Source organism: Bos taurus, chromosome 21 (genome assembly GCF_002263795.3).
Source record: "Bos taurus isolate L1 Dominette 01449 registration number 42190680 breed Hereford chromosome 21, ARS-UCD2.0, whole genome shotgun sequence".
NCBI classification, from domain to species: Eukaryota; Metazoa; Chordata; class Mammalia; order Artiodactyla; family Bovidae; genus Bos; species Bos taurus.
The window spans coordinates 41,546,417-41,572,473 of NC_037348.1; the positions used below are offsets into that span (position 1 = coordinate 41,546,417).

At 33.7% G+C, this 26,057-nt stretch overlaps 1 protein-coding gene across 4 annotated transcripts in view; it reads right to left on the reverse strand.

The window, feature by feature from the left end:
* STRN3 (striatin 3) overlaps positions 1-26,057 on the reverse strand; it is a 107,212-nt gene that overhangs the window by 3,388 nt on the left and 77,767 nt on the right. For 2 of the 4 annotated variants that reach the window (NM_001098042.1, XM_005222045.5), the window contains 8 exons: positions 18,489-18,629; positions 14,328-14,461; positions 12,854-13,029; positions 12,625-12,672; positions 12,202-12,323; positions 8,863-9,030; positions 6,871-7,011; positions 3,843-3,950 (listed from right to left, as the gene is read on the reverse strand). In NM_001098042.1, coding sequence (NP_001091511.1) covers positions 3,843-3,950; positions 6,871-7,011; positions 8,863-9,030; positions 12,202-12,323; positions 12,625-12,672; positions 12,854-13,029; positions 14,328-14,461; positions 18,489-18,629 — 1,038 coding nt within the window. The remainder of the gene's footprint in view (positions 1-3,842; positions 3,951-6,870; positions 7,012-8,862; positions 9,031-12,201; positions 12,324-12,624; positions 12,673-12,853; positions 13,030-14,327; positions 14,462-18,488; positions 18,630-26,057) is intronic. The other 2 variants (XM_005222047.5, XM_005222046.5) reach the window with 1 other exon arrangement.

The window sequence follows — 26,057 nt, forward strand, 5'->3', positions numbered from 1 at the left end:
TCCCAACGCTGTTAACTGGCTATTCTCCAATATAAAATAAAAAGTTAAAAAAAACTTCTTCTCCTTTCATTCAGCAACGAGTCTTTATTACTCAAGTGCCTGGGCTTCTCCTAATGACAGATGGAGGTCTTTCTCCAGAATTCTATTTACAGTCATTTGATATGCTGCTTGTCCCCTGAAACGTTCCACACTGAGACATGAAACAGACCTACTTTTGTTATCTGCCATGGGGCTTTGGTCACTGACCTGAACACAAACCCACAACATAATCAAATGTGCAAAAAGTTACTCTGAAGAACATAAAAAGTCTGTAACTTTCTGGCAATACTAAATGCTTATCAATTAAAGACAAAATTAGTCTCTCATCATTTAGGCCACATTTGTCTGTTTTTCATCAATATTAGCAGAGTAACCATAACAATTTCTCTCTACTATCCTGAGAAACAGAAAAATCATTCAACACACTATTGTGCTAAGTTGCTTCGGCTGTGTCCAACTCTTTGCGACCCTATGGAAAGCAGCCCACCAGGCTCCTCTGTCCATGGGATTCTCCAGGCAAGAATACTGGAGTGGGTTGCCATTTCCTACTCCAGGGAATCTTCCTGACCCAGGGAGCGAACCCGTGTCACTTTCGTCTCCTGCATAGTCAGGCAGGTTCTTTACCCCTAGCGCCACCTGGGAAACATCACAACATACTATTAGTCCAACATAATTCATCTACTGGTTCAAGACTCTATTCTTCTCAATATTAAAAAAAAAAAAATTCAGAGTATGAAGAACTGGCCTCCAGCCCAATGATCTCAAAACATCAGGAGGATAACTATGAAGTATCATTAGCTTCCCTTAAAACATTAACTCTGTGATGTTGACTCTTAACTCACAGATCTAGTTCTGACTTCTCTTGTGAGAATGACTGTACATCTCCTATGTTTATCATGTCTTAAACCAAAGAATTCTTTCATCCCTAACTATGACATGTTAAGTCAATTTAGAGGTAACCCTCCTCTACATAGTCCTGAAGTGACTTCAAAATGTGAGTGACCCTTCAGATTGGACCAATTATAAGGAGGTGCAATTCTGAATCAAGCTGGATGTTGGGTTTCCACTAGTGACCACAGAAGTCAAAGTTTCTGACCCTTCCTTCACCAGCATATATACGGAGCTTCTCACATTTAACCGAATTCACCTTTGCTCCACGGCTCTGCCACCACCTCTCTTCCCCCACCAAAATTCTTTCTTCCTATAACTTAGGGAAAAAAGGACACATGCAGGCACTGATTCTCTCCTCCCCAGCACCTTAAGCCCTTTGACTTGTACAATCTATGAAATTAAGAAACAGACTGATACCAGTGTCTCACTTACAGAAAGCAATATACCACTTGTCTGTAAGATTTGAGAAGACAGGACACTTTGTTTTATTCACCAAAGATCAAGAAATGTGCTGAGGATATGGCAGATACTTGTAAGTTTTGCTGAATGAATGAGGCCTTAACCAATTCAGGACCCTCTTCCTCCAACTCCCCCGCATTCCTCGGAGGTGAACCCATTAGCTAAGTCTTGGTCACAGCATACGCAATTCAGATTTGTGTCTCTACCAAAATTTCAAAAATCACAAGCCCTAAAGATCTCTCTGAAACAAACAGTATAAACTGAAACTTCTAAATCCTCTGTAGTCAAGGATCTACCATACAGTGTGACTTGAGCATCTTTCTAAACCAATATTGCAAATCCCTGGTCAAATATTCAAGTGGTTTTCATAGTGCATAGTGTAAACAAAAATCCATTATTCTTAGCTTGGCTCTGAAAAATCTGGCTCAGTAGTTTCTGCTTTCCTTCTCCAAACTTACTTACCTCTTTGACTTTACCTATAAGAAACTTCTGTTTCCAGCCCAAATTCCCACTTCTGTGCTTCTACTCAAAATATACCCTTATCTGGAATTTCCTACTAACTTCTTCACTTAAAAACAAACAAAAACCTTATTCTTGCAAGGAAAAACTCAAACCTTCACTCTATGAAGACTCCTTTATCTTACTGCATTATGCCTGAGCATGTGTATGTATGTATGAGAGTGCATATGCACTCACTCACACTATTCTCCCCAGGCAACAATAATACCTCAGAAAGCAGAAATAACTTCTACGTGATAGTAGTAGCCAGTGCAGTGCAAAATACTAAATGTACTTTTATTGTTAAAATCTAAATACTCATTGAGTCCATTCACACAATTTCTATAATGTTTCAGATAAGAAATCCAATAAATTACTATTTATTTGATAGAACAGTATCCTATTAAAGATTTAGCTAACCATCAACACCAGTTATAGGGATATTTGAGTGTATCATATTTAAATGAATTGCCAGTTTTCAAGATGAATTTCATTAAAAAGAATACATATGAACTCAATTTACAGTTACACTCAAGGGTTGTATATATGTGTATCTCTGTGTATAAGAGAGAGAAAATGAGAGCGAAAAATTTCCATTGTTTAGAGCCTAGTGCTTTGATTATCTTCGCATTACAGATAAGGTACTAGCTGGTTAACACAGAGAATTAATTGGTAGAATTTGTAAACAATCCAAAAGTCTACAGGCACCGTATTTTTGATTTCTGCCAGACAAAAAGCTCTCAAGAATCACTTTTTCCTTTTATTATTACTACTAAAATTCCTGAACCTTTCCTTACAAATGTAAACTTGCAATAATTAATACAAAGAATCTTTTTAGAAATGTAAAGCAAATTATCTCTCTGCTCTTGCAGCAAAGGAAGATCTTTAAGCTTCATAAAAATGTTTAAAGAATTCATTTGATATGGTGTTAAATTGAGACATTCACATGAATATGAATCTTCTTTCCTGTGCAACATATAGACCTATGAGTCTCCATTCTCATCTCAATTTGTTCTACTGAGTTCAGGAATCTGTCCAAGAAAAGTGTTATTTGAAGAAAGATATTTATCTAAAACTCAGACTAAAAATTACAACCATGTCCTATGTAACTACAAATAAAAATCTGTAGTTCTGATTTGTTGTCTTGCTTGATAATTTGTTGTCCTGCAATAATGTTTCAATTACACTTTAGTTTCTTATTTGGAAGTCTTTCAATACTTCTCTACTTGTTTTAGCTTATCAAAGAAGTCTCTCTTTGCTATCAGACTTTTGCTATCAGAGAGCAAACAATAATACTTTACAAAGTATTTTGGGTAACGACAAATGATACAGATATCCTTAAACAAATGATTCTATGGCCAAATTAAAATTTATGATTTCTATATAATTGGTATGCTTCCTTACAACCAAAAAGCACAGGAAAGATGACAATAAACAACTGTCACTATATCATTTCATCCACTGATAATTTTAAGAACATATTTAAAATGCCCAAACCAGAAAGTGATCTTCTATGTTATAATAATTCACAACAGAATATAAAGATAAAAAATTCAAACAGAAGGGTTTATAACTGTCATCACATAAAGAAATCGTAATAGGCAGCAAGATATTTTGGGCTTCCCTGGTGGCCCAGACAGTAAAGAATCTGCCTGCAATGTAGGAGACTGGGGTTTGATCCTTGGGTCAGAAAGATGCTCTGGAGAAGGAAATGGCAACCCACTCCAGTATTCTTGCCTAGCGAATTCCATGGACAGAGGAACCTGGCAGGTACAGTCCATGCAGTTGCAAAGAGTCAGACACGACTGAGCAACTTGCCCTTGTTAACAAGGCTAAAAATTAACAAACATTGTAAGTGTGCTACATTAACTAAAACAAAAATCTGAGTTAAGACAGTTTAACTTGGCAATTTTCAAGCTAGGAAGTCAATACAGAAAATAAGATAACCTACTTACCCGTTTTATTGTCAAAAAATTTGATGTGTCTATCTTCATGAGCAGTTATTGTAACAGGAAGTGTGGGATGACTTACTACTCTGTTAATGTGATTACTGGATTGTAAACCTAAAAAACAAAGGAGGAAAACACACCAAAATTCAAACCTTCAATGTAATGTGGAATCTAAAGAAAAAAAATATAAACAAAACAAAACCAGATTCACAGACACAGGAAACACATAGGTAGCTGCCAGACAGGAGGGGAGTGAGCGGCAGGGCAAGAGGTGAAGAGGATTAAGAGGTACAAACCTCCAATCACACAATAAATAACCCAAGGTAATATATACAGTATAAGGAATATGGTCAATAATATTTCAATGAGAAACATTACGTAGTATACCTAGTTTAATATTATTCATTAACTATATTTCAAATAAAAAAGAAACAAAAACTTCAATTAGAAGTTAAATGACGGCCTTTGCAGTCTTACCAAAACATAAGAATCACTAAAGCTTTTATATATAAAACAAAAAATATGAGAAATAAAACTAAGATTCTAAAGATACAATTTCTCAAAAAATGTATAAGCTAGTATGTCTTATAATGTGGATGGAGAGCACTATGCTCAAGTTTAGGGAAAAAACTGAAAGTATTTTAATGCAGACTGTCAATATAGGGTGGTTCAGAATTTTTAAATTATCCCAAATCCACAAATCATTGCTTTTAATAAATAGTCCATAAAAGAATTAAGAGTCAATTAATGAAGGAAAAAAATTCGTAAGTGATAATTAGGTGTTGGCAAGAACAAACCCTATCCCTCCTACAATGACCAAAAATACCAAAGAACTGGAATTGATGTTCTTAGGAATGAGATCTTTTCTTTACTACCAAGTTCTTAATTTTTGTTCAGATTAAAGATGAGGGAGAAAAGAGATCACAACTAATGGGAAAATATTGTCAGCATTTATTAGACTAAGTAAATCGATCATTCTATATGTATACAAGAACTCTTCACTGAACTTAAACACACTGAAAAAAATAATCTGTGTAAGAGGAAGAAACTAGGGTTGAAAAAAGACACTACACATAATTTGTTTTTAGATTTGATCACAGAACCATTTAAATATTTTTTTATAATTATAAAATGACTTTTAAAAGAGCAATCATGAAAAATCAGAAGTAAAACTAAACAAATGAACTTAACTGTATAGTCAATCGGTATTATAAACACAAGTGACTTTTTAAAGCACAGTAATTAGATTGTCTGTATTTAGTAGAATATACCCTCTATTAGTAACAAAATTCTTTTTGGTGGTATTGCAATTATTATTCTGAGACGACTTTATCTGTACTGTTAGATAAATGAGAAATCGTGATCATTTTGCAGAGAATCAAGAGTTTGACATTTTTAAAATAAGATAAAAATATAAAAGCAATGAGATAAATCTGAATCATTATTGGAAGCATCTGAATAAAATTTATCAGTCTTTTTCTTTACTAAAAATGTACTCTTCAGCTTTGTCTACTGAAAAAGTCTAAACCAATGGCCAACTCAAGAGCCATGAAAGCCATGAGGACTGACTCAATAGCAGAGCACCTATCTTGTAGTCTCTAAATGTCATTTTCCAATAAAAAAAAAACCGTGGCTCCTTAGAGAAATGGCCCATTTCAGATCTGGGGTACAAAATGAACAAGATGAACCTAAAACATCTTGTCATACAAGAAAAGCATCAACAACTAACAGGGTTATATCAAAAGGGGAGACTTAGGAGCCAACCTGAATAAGCTCCCACTGGCCAAAGATGAAATAATATGAGTAGCAATAAGGATAATATGTAACAGACTGAAATACATAAAATGCACTTATTCCAAGATAGATTATAATGATATGAAAAACAACACCCCAAAGACTCACTTCACTGGTCACCTTTGGAGGACACTAGGGAAATCACTTCGGAGAAGGCAATGGCACCCCACTCCAGTACTCTTGCCTGGAAAATCCCATGGACGGAGGAGCCTGGTAGGCTGCAGTCCATGGGGTCGCTAAGAGTCAGACACCACTGAGCGACTTAGCAGCAAGCAGCAGCAGCAGCAGCAGCAGCAGGGAATCACTTCATCATTTTAAAAACTAGTATATAAAGGGGAGGAGTGTGAAGTAATCATTTATCTTGCCTTTCCTTTATAACTGCTAACTCCAGCTAACCAAATTACTGATGAGGATTGTTCTTTCTTACAGAAGCAGTCTAGCTAATATGTGTAAAAGAAATGATAAAATTAGAAAATTATTTTTGAACAGGTAATGAATTAATGGATCCAAGCAGTGATTAGAAACTAAGAGAAAGACAGACCAAAGAATATTTACTTCTGATAAAAATTCACAAATTATATGAAATAGTCCTGCCAGAAACATTTAAAAACTTTAAAAAGACAAATAAAAATTTGATCCTGAATTTGAATAAGCCTCTAGATCTACAAACAATTTACAGGAAATAAAATGAACAGGAGGAGCACATTAAATGATACCACAAGGATGCAACTGGTAAAATTCAAACTATGGGAAACTCAACCCAATTTCTTCAGTTAAAAAAAATGCAAGGGAAATATAAGAGATAGAGGGGGAATCTACATGAAAACAAACGTGGGAGACCTACCAACCAATCAGTGCATGGGCCTTATCTGGGTCCCTATTTGAAAATATATACACCACATTCTATACTTAACAACCTTGGGCATTTACACAGAACTACTGGAGCTGGAGGATAGGTTCATTATATATTTCTCCACTTCCACATGTGTTTTCATTAAAAACCTAAAATTATTTGACTTGTTTTCTTTTACATTTGCTCTACTCACTTACCTGTCCCCACATACTTATCCAAGTTTTTAAACATAATTTGAGGAAATAGTAGAAATAAAGTAAATAAGTACACATTGAAAGCTATTCTTTTCTCATTCTAAATTCATATTGTCAAAATATAAAAGTAAAAAGGTTATCCTCTATTGTAAAACAATCCTTTTTAAGGTTTCAACCTTACCAGAAAACTTACCAGAATCCATCTGTGATGAAAGCATCACCAATGACTGTGATGTTTCTAAATCATAAATTACTGTACTACCAGTGTTGAAAGAGGTCACCATATGAGCTGGATCACAGCCTATAAAGTCAACTGATGTAGGTATTCCATGCTCTGAAAGGAGTCCAAAGAGATATAAGGTAAAAATAATAATTTAGAAATCTCTGCTTTTCTAATAAGAAAAAAGAATTTGAGTATTCTTGAAATAATGTTAATAATGAAAAAGCAATTGTGTTAGGATGGTGAGATATAATAGGTAACTTATTCTCATTTATTAGTTTTTGTAACATTATAAAATGTTACAGATAAATAAATATATATATATATTTACATATATAAATAATAATACATCTAGGGAACCCTTAAGGAAAGACAGGCAGACAAAAGCTATTGCTCTATGCATTTTTTTCCAAGAGACAAAAATCCTAGGTGAGTTTATTGGCCCACCTGCAATTTTTTTTAAGTTTTTATGTGGATCATTTAATAACTCTTTTATTGAATTTGTTACAATATTGCTTCTGTTGTTTTTTATGTTTTGTTTTGCTTTTTGCCACAAGCCATGTGGAATCTTAGGTCCCTGATTAGGGATCAAACCTGCACCCCCGACACTGGAAGGCTAAGATTTAACCACCGGACTGCCAGGGAAGTCCTGCCATTCTATTTCTGACTGTAAAATGATAAAATAGCATTTGTACACCTCTACCTTGGGAGACTGTCACCTGTCTGACACTGATTAGCTTCAAGTAGCAAATGCAAATAATATTTTTGGATCTGTGAAAATGAAGCTATGGACTCTGGAATTCACTGATGCAGTAATATCCTTAAGTAGATCAAGCATCAATTTCTCTCGTTAACATGTTAATAAATTCAACTGTCTAGATCAATGCACAATTATGTGAATTCTGGAGTAAGCAAGAAACAAATCACCTAAATGAATTTTCACCTCAAAAGCTTAGGTAAATTAAAAAATTAGTAGAATCACGGAAGTATCTAGAGATTCAACAAAATTAAGCATAAATGTTCAAATGTTCATCTAAAATGTTTTAAAACAATTATTTATAGTAAAAGGTATGATTTTTAAAAATAACTTGGAAAATAATGCCAATATAAAAATAATATAAACAGATGGACATAAATATTGTCATGAGGTATATTAAATCCTTCTTTGACAGGAAAAGATTTGAAATCAAGCCTGAAACTAACTTAGGTTGCACCTTCCATTTAAGGGTGCTATTTCAATGATTATAGCTAGACTTCTCAACCAGTGTGCTCATATGTAGTTTACAGGTTTACCTGAGACCATGAGCCTTTCTGTCTTTGTGAGTATCTACCTGGAGTTGCTAGAGGGCCTTCTGCTGTTCCTATGAGTAGCCTCATTTGCCTACTCTATTATAACATACAAATAGTTCTATTCTTTAAATAGGACATGTCCTGAAAAAGGTCAAAAAACCATTGAGCTACAGGATATACTTGCAAAGCATCCCTGGTGGTCCAGTGTTAAGAATCTGCCTGCTAATGCAGGGGACGTGGGTTCAATCCCTCATCTGGGAAGATCCCACATGTCTTGGGGTTAAACCCAAGCACCATAACTATTGAAGCCTATGTGCCCTAGAGCCTGTGCTCCAAAACAAGAGAAGCCACTACAATGAGAAGCCCTAGTATGGCAACTACAGTAGCCCCTGCTTGCTGCAACTTAAGAGAAAGCCCACACGCAGCAATGAAGACTCAGTGCATCCAAAAATAAATTTATTTATTTATTTTAAAAAGGCACTGAGCTACAGGATATCCCTGCAAAGCATCTTGTTTATAAAAATATGACTAGGAATAAAAAGATTATCACAGATTTGTAGAATTCTTTCAGTATCTCTTTTGAGCAGTCAGGAAGTAGTGAAACTACTTTGTTCTTTTTATCTTCTAAATTTAAAAAAAAAAGAGAGATTTTTCAAAGAGGCAAAATTTACTTACCTTTGTCTCCATTGTAAGTGCAAATACATGGCAATTTTTCTTGTGGATTCCATAATCTAACAGTGCCATCTGCTGAACAAGACAGTAATTGGTTTTTTATGCCACTATAAGCAAGACCCCAGACAGCATCTGTATGAGCAATTAAAGTGCCAGCTAGAACATTTGGCTCTGTAACGAAAGAAACAAAACAAAAATTAGCTAAAAGAAATTTAAAAGAAATGCTTTTGTATATAAAGATAACTACATAATTAAGTACAAAGACTACACATAAAGGTCATAAGATAAACCAATGTGTACACAGTGGCCATCTCTTAAGTTGTGGAGTTATGGGATATTTATATGCTACCTTCTAATACTTTCCTGTATTTCTGCAATTTTCTAAAAAAGGAACATCAACTTTTAAATAAACAGCTTTACTCCCACACCATGGAACTCACCAGTTTAAAGTGTCAATTCAATGATTTTTAATATATTCAACAAGTTGCACAGTCATCACCATATCAATTTTAGGGCATCTTCATCACTTATTAGCTATTTCTCCCCAATTTTCCTCTCTGCCTTTCTGCAGCCCTAGGCAACCACTACATATTTTGTTTCTATAAATTTGCCTATTCCAGACATTTTATATAAATGGCCCTTTCTGACTGCCTTCTTTCACTCAGCATAATGTTTTCAAGGTTCACTTGTGTTGCAGCATGTATCAGTGCTCCATTTCCTTTTACTACCAAATAATATTCCAGTGTATGGATACACTACATTTTATTTATCCATTCATCATTTGATGGACAGTGGGGGCTAATAACATTAAACATCATTTGTCCTACAATTTTGTTTCTCTACTGAATTCCCACTTTCCACAGATGTTTCTCACGGTTCACAACCTCCCTTTCACATGATTAATTACCTTTCATAATAAATTCACTGTGGAAATATAGCATTGAAAGAGGAACCTTTCCTCTACCTTTCTGTCACCCAACCTATAAATCGACTGGTGTCTAAATCCATATTCTCCATGTTTCCAAATACAAGTAAGGAATTATCCTCCATTCCTGAAAGGACAATTCCACCAGGTATTCTGGATTCCATTTCCCACACTAATTTGCTTTCATGTTTTTCTACTATACAGATTATCCTCCTCCTTGGGATCATTACCACAGCAAACAAATATGCTTCAAAATCTCTAAATCTAACAAACAAAACTTACATCAACCTCCAACCAAATAGCATAAAAGCATATTCGGTAAATATGCTTTCTTACCTTCCATTTACTTTCTAAATCATTCTGATACTATCACCACAACAAAACAACCCTTGCTAAAATCATCAATGATGAGTTCTATCAAATCTAATAAAATTTCCCCTCCTTCTTTCCTTCATCCCTTTGCTTTACATCCATAGAGTATACCTTGGAAGGTCATCCACAGGTCCCTTTACCTTGTGGTCTCAGACCCAACATCCAACCTCTGTAGAGCCAAAACCTGGGTGATCAATTACCTTTCTATACTTAATATTATTAGACCTCTCAGCAACATTTGAAAGTGCAGACTGCTTCTTTCTTCTCAAAATGGCTTCTTCTTTTGATATACGTCATGATTTCACTTTCCTGAATGTCCTCCTGCCCCACAGGCATGCCTTCTTAGTTTTTTTTTTTTTTTGGTTAACTCTCTTGCTTTAGTCACCCCACCCCCACATGTCACAGTCCCTTAGGAGTCTGCCTTCTCACAACTGATGGTTATGTACTTGATATTGCCTTCCTCTTAAACATGCTTAAAAACCAAACTCAGTATCCTTTATCTTCTCACATTCCCATTTCAATAAGCTACCATGATATACTCAGTTTTCCATGTCAAAAATGCAGAAGTGGTGATGGAAAAAAGTTCTGAATTAGTGGTAATGGTTACATACCCCTGTGAATATGGTAAAAACTACTGAACAGTACACTTCAAAAGGGTGAATTTTATCATACGGGAATTATACCACAATAAAGCTGTTAAAAAAGATGACTAATCCATCACTTTATCCACTCAGTCCAATTTATCAAGAGATTCTGTTTATTCTACTCTATCTCCCCAGTATGTCTTAAATCCACTTCTCTCTAACAGCTCTATTTCCACTCTACTCTTGGCAACATCATCTTCTCACCTATCTACCAGATCACCACATTACAACTTTACAACATTACCTTGGTATTCCTTTCCCCACTCTCTTCTCATTCCCAATCTATTCCCCTTGCAAAAGCCAGAGTTATCTTTTTAGGTCACTTACTGGCTTAAAATTGTTCACTGACAGTTAACTTTTATATAGAGTTTGGCTTGAATGTGATTATTTTAGCCTATATCTAAAGAAGACTTCGGCTGTTACTCTTTTACATTACTGTATCTTCATATCATTTATCACAATTTGTACCTATCCATTCCCTTGCTTATGTGTTTAAACTCTGTTTTTTTTTTTGTATTAGACTAATTCTCATTTCTTGATGTATGCTTTAATATCTGGCAAATTTAGGTGCTCAGTGTGTTAAACAAAAGACCAAAGAGTTCTTAAATTCTTTTAAAATGAACCATTAAGTAAACCATTTTTTATTTAACCATTCTCATACTAATAAACATTTTTTTATTGTTACAAACAATGCTCTTATAATTATATTTAAATACATGCACAGGTATTTCTGTTGGCCAGATTCTAAAAATGGGATTCATGAATGAAAGTTTTAGTTTTTTTTAATTAAGAAATTTTTTGTCCCTCAAGTTCACTGATTTATACCCTTATGTCCTTATTTGTTTCTACATGCATGCTCAGTCACAAAGTCATGTCTAACTCTTTGCGACCCCATGGACTGTAGCATGCCAGGCTCCTCTGTCCATGGAATTTTCCAGGCAAGAATACTGGAGTGGGTTGCCATTTCCTCTTCCAGGGGATCTTCCCAGCCTAAGGATTGAACCTGAGTCTCCTGCAATGGCAGGTGGACACCCTACCACTGAATCATCTGAGAATTCCCATTTGTTTCTGTATCTTGCACTAATTATTTTTGAACTATGTAAAGTAGCTAAGTTGTAAAAATTATTCCTTACGTTAAATTTCTCTTTTCTGGTACTGAAATTAATGCTTTAATTAATATAGTTTTAAAAAACTTTTTGAACACAATATAGGAAATACCAACTTGCAGGCTAAAATATTTATGGCATGATATTTCTTTTCTCTTTAATAAGGCAAATTACTAGTAAATGGAAAGACTAAATGACAAGTTTAATACATATTTAAATAATCTTTAATATTCGAGGTGATTATTTCTGTCAGCGCCATTCACTTAAAAAGATACATCTTGAGCCTTTTACTCACCATATGTATCATATGGATCCACATTAGGACTAGGCATATTCCACCACTGGATAGTCGCGTCGGTACCACCACTAAAGCACTGCTCTCCATTAGAACTGATAGCTAGTGACAGAACAGGGCCACTATCACAGGAAAAGAGGGAAAACATTACTGAGAAAGCCTACAAAGAAACTTACATTTGCACCCCTCCCAACCTCTCTCTAAATTTATGTGGTATCTAAAACTGTTTAAGTAACATGTACATTGAACAGTACTAATTATATTCTCATTAGTACAATTATTAATCAAATGTAGTATTATTCAGCTAATGTCTTTCTTAATGTAAAACAAACATTATGAAAAAATTACAAGGCTTTAGGAGTGATAAATAATAGTTAACAATAATTATGGTTGTTAATTAAGTACTAATTCAGTAAAACTTACATGTGGGCCCTAAATGTGTAGATAGGCTCTACATCTAAAGAGGCACTCCTAAAAGAGGGGAGAAAAAAGGGGAGGAGAGAAGATAAATAATGGTAAATCACTGGTTGATATACATGATCATTAGGAAAGATCAAATAAGTGCATAAAAGATACGGACCATAAAGAAGAATAATTACTTATAATTACCAAACTGGAAGGAAAAAACATAGGCTAACATTAAAATACTTGCTTTTTGGCAGGAACTGTTTTTTGCAAGTTCCAAAGTTTCAGAGTATGGTCCTCAGAGGCAGTAACCAGCACAGGTTCTACAGGATGAAAAGCTAATGCTCGAACTCCATCAAAATGGCTACGTAGTGTATACTTGGGATTCCATGTCTTTCGAAAGGCATCTTTATTGGCAGGCAACTAAAAAGAAACGGCACGATATTTAGTGGTAAAAGTAGTGAACTGATAGGCATATGGAGTTTTTGTTTTGGTGTGTTTAAAACATACATTCAAAAGTGCTTTGCTAAAATGTCCAGTGGAAATTTAGCACACCTTAAAAACTTTATATCTTTATCATTTAATAAGAACTAAGAAGAATCATTTCATTAGCTTTCAAATACTTAGATCAAATGAGTCCTTTAATCTGTTTTACCTAATCATCAAGGTAAACCCAAAGTCCTACTAAACATTAAAATGAGGGGAAAAACAAAACACACAAAGAAACTACCATGTTGCAACATTTTACATGAAAACAAAAATTAAATAAATTATTACCAAAAATCCAAGGGTACAATATTAACAATACAGTTGTCATTTAGAAAATCAGCATGTGACATTTTTCAAGGCAGCAAGTTAAAGTACTTTTCAAAAGTCTGAACTAAAGACACTTTGTTGATATTGATAAGAGGTTAATCTTTTTACCTTTGTTTCTCCATCTGTAAAGATAGGCTGTGAAACCACTTCTACAGCAGTCAAAAGGTTATTATAGAATTTATTTGCTTACATACTTTAAAAGTATTAATGAGAATAATCCAGCCCACCAAGGCCGATGTCTCTAAAAACCATTCTAACATAAAGTATAAAATGTAGGAAAAAATATGTTTATAAAAGGAAAAATTAATTTGCTGAAAATCTGCAAATTCACTAATATAATCTAAGTAAGTATAGTTAACTCTCAATTGAGTGTTTATTGTCTATAAAAAATTTAATCCAAGACTAGTTTCACCTCTAACACTGTCTTTTCCATCCCCTCCTCATCCTCTCCCCATCCCTCAAATTAAAGACGAAGTATTTAGGAAATGACAAACTAACTTTAACATTATCCTTTAAAAAAAAAGTTCAAAACTAAAATGCGTTTTAAGATTTATCCTGAAAGCAGATAAATGATTCAGGTTACCTATTTTTCTCTTGTTAACAGCAAAGTATGGCTTAATTTGAGTAGGTAATTGAGAGTTGACTACTAAGGGTAGGTATTTATCAACCAATATTTTAGGTAATCAATCACCCCAAACTCCTAATACACCACAATACCCAAGAAAAATTTAAATACCACAAAGAACGTAGTTGTAAGAAAAAACTATATATCGCTTCAAATAAACACAATGTCACACTTTATCTTTTCCATGCACCTTGACATTAATTCTGCTTTATAAGTGTTTCCAAAAAATAAGGAGCCTTCTATTAAATCATTAAAAAATTAAAAATAAAACTGCACTTACATCATAACTATAGTCTGCATCATTTGTTACCGTCAAGTCTGCAAGGTCTCCAAGGCCCAGTACACTTAACAAAACATCATCAGAACCCATAATAAATGACTTGCCTCCTCCAGATGGAAACGTTATTGGTTCAGCTATAAAGAACAAAACCGCTTCTTAAATGCTGAAAAATCATACAGTACAAGACAATATTGTGGGGAAATGCACTTAACAGTTATAATATTCAGTAATATAATTAATTTTTTATTTTCCCACTTCCCTTATTTCTTCTACTCAAAAAATCCTATTACTGTGTAGTAATAAACAAGTGTTTTATTTATTTCAGAACTGAGCATCATTTCCCACAAATAAAATATGCACTTGATATATTATTTCAGGGTGGAAGCTTTGTCTATTTATATCCCTTTGGTACAACTATAATTATAGTATTTTTTAAACGTAATAGGTTGTTGCTAAGTCCTTTCGCTTTCCATCATATTTGTTTGAAAGTGCTTGATATTCTCATCCCTGATAAAAATTTAATACAAGTATTCACATGTTAATAGTTTCCAGTCTCTTATACAGTGTATTAGCTTATTGAAGTAAAGCCTTAAGTTGCTCAGATTTCTCAGTGGTCTAGGAAAAGGGCAGTTCTATCTTTAGTGTCAGTTTCTTTCCCCTAAATGGTTAATCCATCTGATCTTCAGATGCCTTCCAGTTTTCAAGCTCTGTCTATGCTTTTTTATTTTGACTTCTTCTTTACTGAATATACTCCTAAAATAAATAATCTATACTGACTATAGCACTTTAAACTTCTGATACTTTGACCCATTAAAATCAAATACTACTATGTATTGTTATTATAGTTATAGTATAAGCAACAATTCTCCATATCATTTCAAACATGCTTTGAAAGCAAAATTTTAATCCTAAGATGCAAGGGGGAAAGTACATCAATCACTGTAATACAAAACATATTGAAACACATTTAAAATCCATGAGCAATTTTAAAAGGGAAACAAAAATTCAAGCTAATTGTCAATTCTGAAAATTTTTCATGAAAAATGATATAAATTTAAAACACTAAAGGAAACAGATGTAATGAAATATCAGTCATCACTAACACTACTGAAAACATTCTGAGAAGATACAAGTCTGCTTCTTTTAGATATATACCATGGTAAAAGTAAAATTCATCCTTATTTACAGTATCTTATTTTATTACTTATTAATCTGTAATATCAAAGTAAACTACATAATTTGATTCAAATAGGGTCCTGAATGACATTTGTAAAATGAAGCTATGTGTCAGCAACTGACACAGAGTAAATCTGACAGAAAATATATGTAGGGATAATAGTATTTAATTTTATAAGTTAAACCTACTGAATCTAAATAATCTGTAGCATGGATCCTTCCTACTAGTATCTAGTATGCAGTTATTGGTAATATGAGATGCTGAGAATTATAAAACCAATAGTTTAAAATTATGTTTAAGAACAGTTATATAAAATTCATTAAGGTAATACTTTCTCAAAGCATTTTTAGCCAGTACATGTTTTTCTTTTATGCACATAATTTGTTTGTAAAACAAGTTAGAATAAAATGCCAAAATTCCTCCCACTCACAAATACTCAATAAAAGAACTTTTGATAAAAGCCCAATAAAATGACTTTAACATAATAATGCATTATACATTCTTTATGCGGAGATATTTCTGATCAGTTATTGACCAATTTAAGAGCATGTGAAGGGAAATGTCTAACCAATATTAGGTAGTTTTACTAGTTTTATATTAATTATATTAAGCAAAAGTATTATACCAATTTCTAATGAATCACCTAACTACATTTCTCTATCTATATTTATTTATATATAGCAAACTATCCTGCTCACTCGGCATACTGCATATACATCTCAGTGAATAAAATCTTTTAAGCTATATTTCTGCTTTCCACAATCACGCATTACTGTGGCACACAGTAAGCACAGTAAATACTCTGCCCTTGTTTTTTTGCAGAAGAAATTAATTTTTATTCTATAAATTCATGTTATTAATGTTAACATAATTACCTACAGCACATGATTACATAGCATTGAAATATTAGAATTCAAAGAGAAATAAAATTACTAAAATAAGTAATTTTTAATGAGGGACACTATGATACCTTTTATTAGAGAGCCTAAAAGATTTCATCAAGCAATTTAAGACTATTATCATATTAGCATTTCCCTTTATGGAAATCTTAGGGTCTACATAATGAGGTCTTAGAGCAAGGTCCTTTTCGTACTTCTTTAATTGTTCTTTTTACGGACAACAATGACAAAGGAAACCTGTAGCTAACATATCAAGTTCTTCCTATCTCCTTCAATTTTTATAAAATCTAAAGAACACAGCTCCATACCTGATTCCATTCATGCCAGTGGCAACATGGTATATATACACCTTAAGTCTCTACCAAATATAGTCTGAAAGTTCCTAATGTGTAAGTTTCTCTCCCTGAAAACAAACTTTCGTCCTTTACAAAATGAAGTATGACACTGCCTTTAATAAGAATGCATAATTGGAGATGGCCCCTGAAAATAAGAGATTATGAATGCTAATGCTCCCCTCTTAGTTCTAAGTCAAAACTGAACTTAATCTTTTGTAGTAACAAATTCTAATAGTATCCACCCTTTAAATAGTGTAATAAGGCTCATGCTTATCTGTCCACCTCTTTATCCTTCCACTATAAACAGAGTCAGATCACTTATATTTTTTCTTTAAAAAGCACAACTAGACATATACATACAAGTTCTACATTGGTTTTTGAGTAGTACGGGTCTTAACTGTTTTTTTCCCCCTCTATAGGTCATTGGTTTGAAACATTTAAAAGGGTCCCTAAGTTCTGCTAATATGGTATTGCCTTAAGGTATAAAATCTACAGTTTAAATGTATAGTGTTACTACAAAAATTTTAGCAAAATTATACAGTATTTGGTAAAATATATCAAAAGCTAAAGAAGCTGAACCATTACTAAATGCATAAGATGAAGAATAATGGAGTCGGTATGTGTATTTTAGAAAATACTCTCTAAGGTAAAACAGGAAAATAGTGTAACAGTGGTAAAGAGATCTAGGGAAAATCAACAAACTATTTTACTTGTCCTAGTGTTTTTCATGTTTTAATATCTTTTGTTTTGGTTTTATTATTTTACCGATTTTTCTTCACCTTTCCAAATATTCTTAGATTATGATGAGTGGTAAATACATGCAGAGACAACTTTAAAGGGAAATGTAATATTATTTAGCTTTAAGCCATATGTGCCAGTAGAGAACTCAGAAGAGAATAAGATGTATTCAAAATTTTTTGACTGGGGCATGAAATTACCTTACAAAGCAAAGTAGAAATATCAATAAAATTCAATAAATATGTCAAATTATTAGATAATGGATTATCCTTTATGTATGTATGTATATGTCACAATGGACCTTAAAATTCAGTTTCATAACTTAGAATTATAACTTTCTCAACCTAGATTTATAAAGTACTCAAGTATATCTATGTTATCTTCAGCTAAAATCAGTTATGGGAAAAAAAGCCTAAACAGTAGTTTCAATTCCTGCCCATTTCTAATTTAGGCAAATTTTAAAAAATTCATTACCAAGTTGTACATGTTTGGTACTGGGTTAAAGAATAATGATGTCACCTTATTCTATAAAATGATTAAATTAGGCAATCATTATATACATTTTTAGAAATAATATATATATCAAGTTTCAAGCACAATGTTTGGCACTTAGCTGTCTCCTAACAAGTGAAAGTTACTATGAGTTGCTAAATTTAACCAATATGACAAATAACTAAACAATTCTTTTCCGTACGTACTATTTTAAGTCTTTTTTAAAATACTAATTTCCTAATACTAGATCTGTAAACTAAAGTCACAGTTCAGAAAGGTACTTTGAAATCATACATAATAAAAACAATTCCACCTAACATCAAAAGCAAAAAAAATCATAAGCAAAAGTCAAAAATTTCTAAGACAATTACACCAAGAACTTGCCCAAAACATTCTCTGAAGATCATATAAGCTGATCTTCAGCATTTTAAAACAGCAGCAAATTTATAATATTAAGGAGATGTGATTTGGAATTAATGTCATCTGCAATGTAAATAAACATGGTAGCTAAATTTTGTACCTTCCTCTGCTCTTGCACCTTCATGATCAGTCATTCTAGTAGAGGCTGACCTAGACTGATTTATGATTCCTGAAGGGATGAGGGGCAGCTCATCATCTCCCAGATCAGCTATCGTGTCGTAGAGTTTTGTCCTGTTGACCCCTGTAAATTAATGTCAGCAGTAGAGGTTCATTTAACAGCTACCGCTTGACTTGCTAGCACCCTTAAAAACCAACTTATTACCAAAACAGGCTATTTTTAAGTTGCAGTTATTAAAGACCTCATCTAATCAAAGATGTCTTCAATTTTCCATATCAACCCCCCCCACGAAAATATGGAAATAATTTTAATATTTAAAATATTTCCTATTTCTGAGGAGATATATATATATATATATATATATATATATAAATAAGAGATACACACACAAAATTGAGCTTCTTCTTACTCAAAGTTCTGTAAGCTCAGACACAGAAGATATCATTAAAACAAAAAATTTTGGTATTTAAGTTAACATTTAACAGTGTAAAGAATAAAACAGGTTTTCCAACTTAATCCACTATTTAAAAATGTTAACAAAGAAATAAGTAAAAATGATTTTTATGAGGGTGCAACAAACATTTAACTTTCCCTGTGTTTATGTGGATATTTTCCTGCTATAGTCACACAAACCTGTCATTAACAAATCAACTCCAATTTTCCTCAAATGTTTTTCCTCTTTTCCCAAATTTGAAAAATCTGATTTACCCATGAGTTCTCAGTTTCTCATCACAGTATGAAAAGTTAATCGCAGGCCATAAGCTTAAGGAGAGAATTTCAACTGGCACATGGATAATTTAGGCCAAAATATGCAAAGCTCAGGACCATCTAGTATCATGGGATCTCTTTAACTATGAATGTCAGAAATGACAAGAGAATCATTTCTCTTATGTATTTTGAAAGAAAATAGTTTTTAAAAGAAAATGCTTTATAGTCAACATATAAGTGAAACAATTAGGCAAATCCAAGGCCACACAATAAGACTGTATTTACTAACATTAATACTGATGGACTAATTAAGACTATATAATCACTAAATTTTACTACAGCTATTAGAATATTAGCAATTCCAAAGGAACTACCATTCATCTATGTATCCCTAGCAGAATGCCAGGTAGTACAATGGTAAGACTTAATGAAATAGGTGGAATCTTACACATTTATTACCTTTATTTTTTCTTTTCATTTATTAACTATTTCACAGCAATCCCTAACTTTTTAGAAATGCTTAAGTAACTCTTTCTGGATACAATGTGTCAAGTAGTCTGAATTTTCTAAAGTATATAATGGAGAAACTCAGTTACTACCTGAGGATTTTCTCCCTGACAAAGTGACTAAATAAATTCTCTAGTAAATGAAAAACTGCTAACTGGATGTCTAACCATCAGTGAAAGTCAACATGAAAGAAAATAAATGTTATCCTTTCTCACAAAATAGCTTTCCTTTATAACTTTCCCACTTATGAGTACCAACACCACTGATTTGATTTCTGTTCTTCAAATTCTGTAACTACATCCTAAGAATTCCTTTTCAGCTTATAAGTGGAGATGAAGGAGAATCTGTTTTGAAAAAAAAAAAAAACCCTCCTTTTATCTGCTCTTCAGATTCTTCAGATCAGTCTCTTTCTTGCTGTTGACTTTATTCTACGCAATGCTTTCATTCTTACAAATTACTGCAGAGGGTTCCTAATTGGTTTTCGTATCTCCCAACTCCTTTTTCTTTCCATCATATTTGAATACTTTGGGTAGATTAGTTTTCCAAAATCATCACATTGATCTTATCACTCCTTACTCTGAAATCACAAGCAGCACGTCAACACTCTTTGAATCAAAGCTAACTAAAATCCTGTACTTAACCCTGCATGTGCTTCATGATGGTCCTATCCAATCTCATCTTTTAGTGCTACATAATACAGATCTCCCTAATTTTCAAGTCAGAGCAGTTTCCCTATAGTATATTCACCAGGGTTTCTTCTACCGTATTTTTATCATATCTGTCTTTACCTATTCCCCAGAAAGGTGAGAATACTTTCTGAACCTACTTCCATCTCCTCCATGAGGCTTTTGTTGATCTTACTCTGCTCACTCTAATTATACTTATGTAAACCATAAACTTTTACTTCATTAGATACTACTTATAAATAATTTCACATGATAAATATAATAAAGACAAGAAAAAGTTTTATCATTACAGATACCATCAAGTCACATCTTCCTGAACACATGGAGTAGGAAATATGGAAGAAAAGGAAAACAGGAAGCAACATGAAATTTAATGTTCACGTTAGAGGAAACACTGACCCAAACAGCGCACCCTGGCCAGGCAGCACAGTAACCACTTGTATGAGTTATTTTACAACAGGAGGCCCTGTAGGGAACATGGAACTAACAAGCCACCACCAACTGGAAGAACTTGGAAAAGATCAAAAGGAGACGCCAGTCCTTATGTCCTACCAACCTTCTAGAATCTTCCTTGCTGAAATCCATCTTGGCTGAGTGATGCTCAGGCCATCAGAAATGACCTTGTGTCAGAGACTGGCCAGAGACAACCCGAAAACTAATTCCACCACTAAAAAACCCGGGACTATCAGCCATGTGGCAGAGCAGTCCTCCTGGGTTCCCATGCCTTCCTGTGCTCCAGCCAGGGGCCCCTTTCCAATAACGTCTCATGCTCTGTGAGCATGTGTGTCTCTTCTGACAATTCATCCTAAGTACTAGACAAGAGTCCACTCTTGGGCCTGAGGAAGGGATCACCCTTCCTGCAACATTCCAACAAAGGTTTCCAAATCATATAATTATTATTACTTTTTTTGTTTTGTATACTATAACCAAACATTAGTTTCTGTGTGGCACAGTGGCAAGTTTAGGAAAAAGATGGAATTATCCCTGCTTTAATTCTAGTTTCTCAAAAATTGCTAAAAGATGAAAGCAGATTTCTTAACCAGAAGTTAACAGTCTTATCTAGCCCCTGTCATGTAGAACATCTTTCAACTAACAGCACATTTAATGCTCCTTTTTTCTTTCTAAATCTAATATTCTAAATACAATAATTCTAACAAATGCAATTTCAGATAAAAGTTTCGAAGTCTGATTTGCAACAGGAAAACTGTAATGGTATTAGTGTAATAAATCATACATAATGTTATCAAAATGTCCAATGGCATAACTGAAGACAACTCACTAAGGATTAAACAAAAATTGATTCTCAATTACTACTCTATAATCTATAGAGGAAATACTCTTCCTAATTTTAACAGCAAGAAAAGCTGTTCTTCTACCACTATGAATTATACAATAACCCATCTACCTCGTAACCACAGCCATCAAATCTATACCAATGCACAATCCTCTGAATAGATTCTAGGAGAATGAAAAACAGTATGCTGTGTAAAAGCCAAACTGTGGATAGACTGACAACTGCTGCTGTTAGCGTTTTTAAATTCACACTCACAAATATACACACTCTTGACATGAAATTTATCTTTCCATTACTCTGTTATTATAAATAAACAGGATTTTTTTTAAATGGAATCGAACATTTTCCCTTCTCAAATATGCCTCCCTTTGTTAATCTGCCTTATATTCTGAAGTGAAGCAGGCAATCTGGCAAAGGTTAGGTTTATTTTAGAATAAAAGGGTTTAGTTATATCATGTTTGCTAGATTTGTTATATGTTCTATCACCCTAATTGAAAGAAAGTTTTTATATGACAACTGTCATCTTAAAAAAGAAATGACATCACAGTATTAAGGAAAAACTAGGTTAGCTGCAAAGTGATTCTGCAGCTTAAAAATGTGTACTGACTGAAAACAGCGTCAAATTGATACTTTCTTCCCCTTATCAAAATGCTTCAATTATTTTCTTGGGGGAGGAAAAAAAAAAGAGAAACCAAGTTGAAGAACTGAATGGTCTGTTTTAACAGTGTGAAACTGGAGCCAGAAATAGGAAACAACTGCATCTCTTACCTGAAAGTAATATTCCTTTAGTATGAAACAACTGTTTGTCTTTGATTTGACACAGGATACTGAATGGTTTTATGAACTCCTTATACTCTCTCCAAAATAGAGGCAGCTTAATCATCATAGTCACCTTATAATATGTGTCAAGGTGCTTTTATAGGCCTATTGAAAGTTACTGATACAAAATAATTTCTCTTTAAATGTTCTAAAATGCCTAATATAAAGATATTTGTACTTAAGTCATACTCTACAAAAATTTCATTCCCTCTTGAAAGTCTGTTAATCCTGAATCTGGAATAGCAAAAGACAAATACTAATATCAAACTAAAAAAAGAAGAAGAAGAAAAAAAAGGAAAACTAGAAAATTATCCAGGGATACTTATAATTTGTATTAAAAGAAATAATGAAAAAGTTTTCCAATGTATGATAACCAAGTCAGAAGATGTACAGCTATTCAGTAACAAGAATAAAGTAAAGAAGGGGAATGACAAATCTTATTCTACACATGGAAGACAGGAAACTTAAGATAAATAAGAACAATTAAGACAAATTCATGGACCAAGACTCAGATCTGTAAACATACATATTTCAGAATGTGAACCTTTGAAATGGAGATCTTTCCCTATCTTTGAAATGGGAAAAGCATATAAATCTTTTGAAGAAAGGATATGAAATAATCTAATCTTTATAAGCTACAATTTTATAAGTACAAAATAGTATAGGAGTAACAAAAAGCAAGAATAAGAGCATTTATCAAAGGAAAACATATTATAATCCATAATTTAAACCTTCCACGTTGAAAAAACTGAAACAAATATCGAAGTCTTAAAAAGATTATTACCTCCTCCTTCATATTCTAAATAAAGGTTCCAAACTTCAGATGTTTTACCCTTATTTCAGCTGCTATACACACTGTGATTTGTTACTGATTTACATGCTTTTACTTATACATGAAATACAGCAAAAAAAGAGACACCACAGAAAGCTAGAAAAGTCCTATCAAAGATTTTAACAAAAGATTAACTCAGAACTCCCCTTCACTTTCTTCCCCAATTACAGAAAGCTTAGAACATATTTAGAGATGACAGAAAACAAAGTTTTAGATTTGATAATAGTATTGTATCAGTTAATTCCCTCATTTCCACCATTGTACTGTGGTCACATAAGAGAATGCATTTGTGGTAAGGTAACTGATGCTTTTGAACTGTGGTGGTGGAGAAGACTCTTGAGAGTCCCTTGGACTGCAAGGAGATCCAACCAGTCCATTCTAAAGGATATCAACCCTGGGATTTCTTTGGAGGGAATGATGCTAAAGCTGAAACTCCAGTACTTTGGCCACCTCATGCGAAGAGTTGACTCATTGGAAAAGACTCTGATGCTGGGAGGGATTGGGGGCAGGAGGAGAAGGGGAGGACAGAGGATGAGATGGCTGGATGGCATCACCGATTCGATGGATGTGAGTCTGGGTGAACTCCTGGAGTTGGTGATGGACAGGGAGGCCTGGTGTGCTGCAGTTCATGGGGTTGCAAAGAGTCGGACAAGACTGAGTGACTGAACTGACCAAACTCACACTGAAGTATCTAAGGAACAACATGTCTACTACTTACTCAGTTTTCTGAAGTGTTCAAAATAATAAAAGTACATATTTAAAGAGACAAGAGGATGAAGCAAATGTAGTAAAATTTTAACATTTAAAGAAATTGTGTGAAAGTGCATGAAATTCTTATAACTTTTCCTTAAGTTTGAAGTTATGTCAAAAGAAAATGTTACAAGGAAAAGGAAGCTTAACTCTTCTGAAGCTTGAGACCAAAATAACTGTAACAAGTCTCTTTAGTTTCATGGTCTTCATCTTTAGAAATACTAATTGAAAAAGCGTATGTCAGAAGGAAATTAATACTGAATTGTGTTTACAGTCCAAGGCAAGGCTGTTCACTGTTAAGTCATTCCTTTTGCCTAAGGTAGGAAAAAAGAAGGGTGAAATGGAGTGAACAAGCTGCTGTTAAGTCGCTTCAGTCGTGTCTGACTCTTCTGTGTGACCCCATAGATGGCAGCCCACCAGGCTCCCCCATCCCTGGGATTCTCCAGGCAAGAACACTGGAGTGGGTTGCCATTTCCTTCTCCAATGCATGAAAGTGAAAAGTGAAAGTGAAGTAGCTCAGTGAACAAGCTGGAAGACAGATAAACATTACGTACCTGGATTCTGATTTCAGAACCCTTTCCATTTAAGAGTCAAATCATGGTTGAGACTTTACAAAGTTAAAAGGCTGGCATTCTTGCCACTTTTCCCCATTTAAAAAAAAAAAAAAAAAGGCATTTAGATTGGATTACATCTGCTGAATTCACGTGCTAAAGTTAAGCAAATAATTTTCTTCTAAGAAGCTGGAAAAATCTGTAGAAACTGAGTGCTATGATCCAAAAGGTATGACTAACTCACACTTTGGAATAAAGGAAAAAAAGAAAAGGCTACAGTTTATAAATCAGTCTAACTTATTATACAAAGCCACATCTGGGAAAACATCAGAAAATCCAATGAAAACAGATAATAAAAATGCTAAGTAAATTTCATGAATTCAATCTTTTCATGAAAAACTGTATCTTAGCACTAATATGGTATTCCACCTAGATTAAGACCTAAATTTACTACCCACAAATTTAAAGAAAAATTTAAAAGAAAAATCCTCAGCAGGGATTCAAAGCCAACATTTTTACAGTGAACTCTATGTTTAAGAGTAGAAAGTTTTTAACTAATTCACAAAGAAGTGTAAAAAGAAACAATTATTTCAAAATTATTCATTCCTGAGACACTGTTGGAAATCTCATCTTTTTATCTACATAAATGGGTAACCTTAAAAGCACTGGTGTTCACAGAAACACTAAAAATGAGAAACAATCTAATGGATTAACTAATGGAGGCTAGAATAAATCCACAAAATGCAATACTATCTAACCAGTCAAACTAGTCATCTAATCTAATGAAAATTAAGGAAAAATGAGTTAAAAACAATGATATTCTTGTTGCAAATTGTTAAAGGAGGTTATGTATAAAAACATTCAGAAAAAGCTGGAAGAATATATGCCAAATATAATTTCTGAGTTATTGAACTGCAAGTGATTTTTACTTTTTTGTGTCTCTATATAATACTTACATTAAGCATATATTACTTCTATGGCTATTTAAACAAAGTTATGGCTATTTAAACAAAGTTAGCTCATTTTACGGAGAAGGCAATGGCACCCTACTCCAGTACTCTTGCCTGGAAAATCCCATGGATGGAGGAGCCTGGTAGGCTGCAGTCCATGGGGTCGCTAAGAGTCAGACAAGACTAAGCGACTTCACTTTCACTTTTCACTTTCATGCACTGGAGAAGGAAATGGCAACCCACTCCGGTGTTCTTGCCTGGAGAATCCCAGGGATGGGGGAGCCTGGTGGGCTGCCATCTATGGGGTCACACAGAGTCGGACACGACTGAAGTGACTTAGCAGCAGCAGCAGCAGCTCATTTTAAAACAGACACAAAATAAAAATTAAAGGGGATTGGTTGAATAACACGGTGCACATTTTGATAAGAAAACCTCAGGGCATGAATCTGAGGTC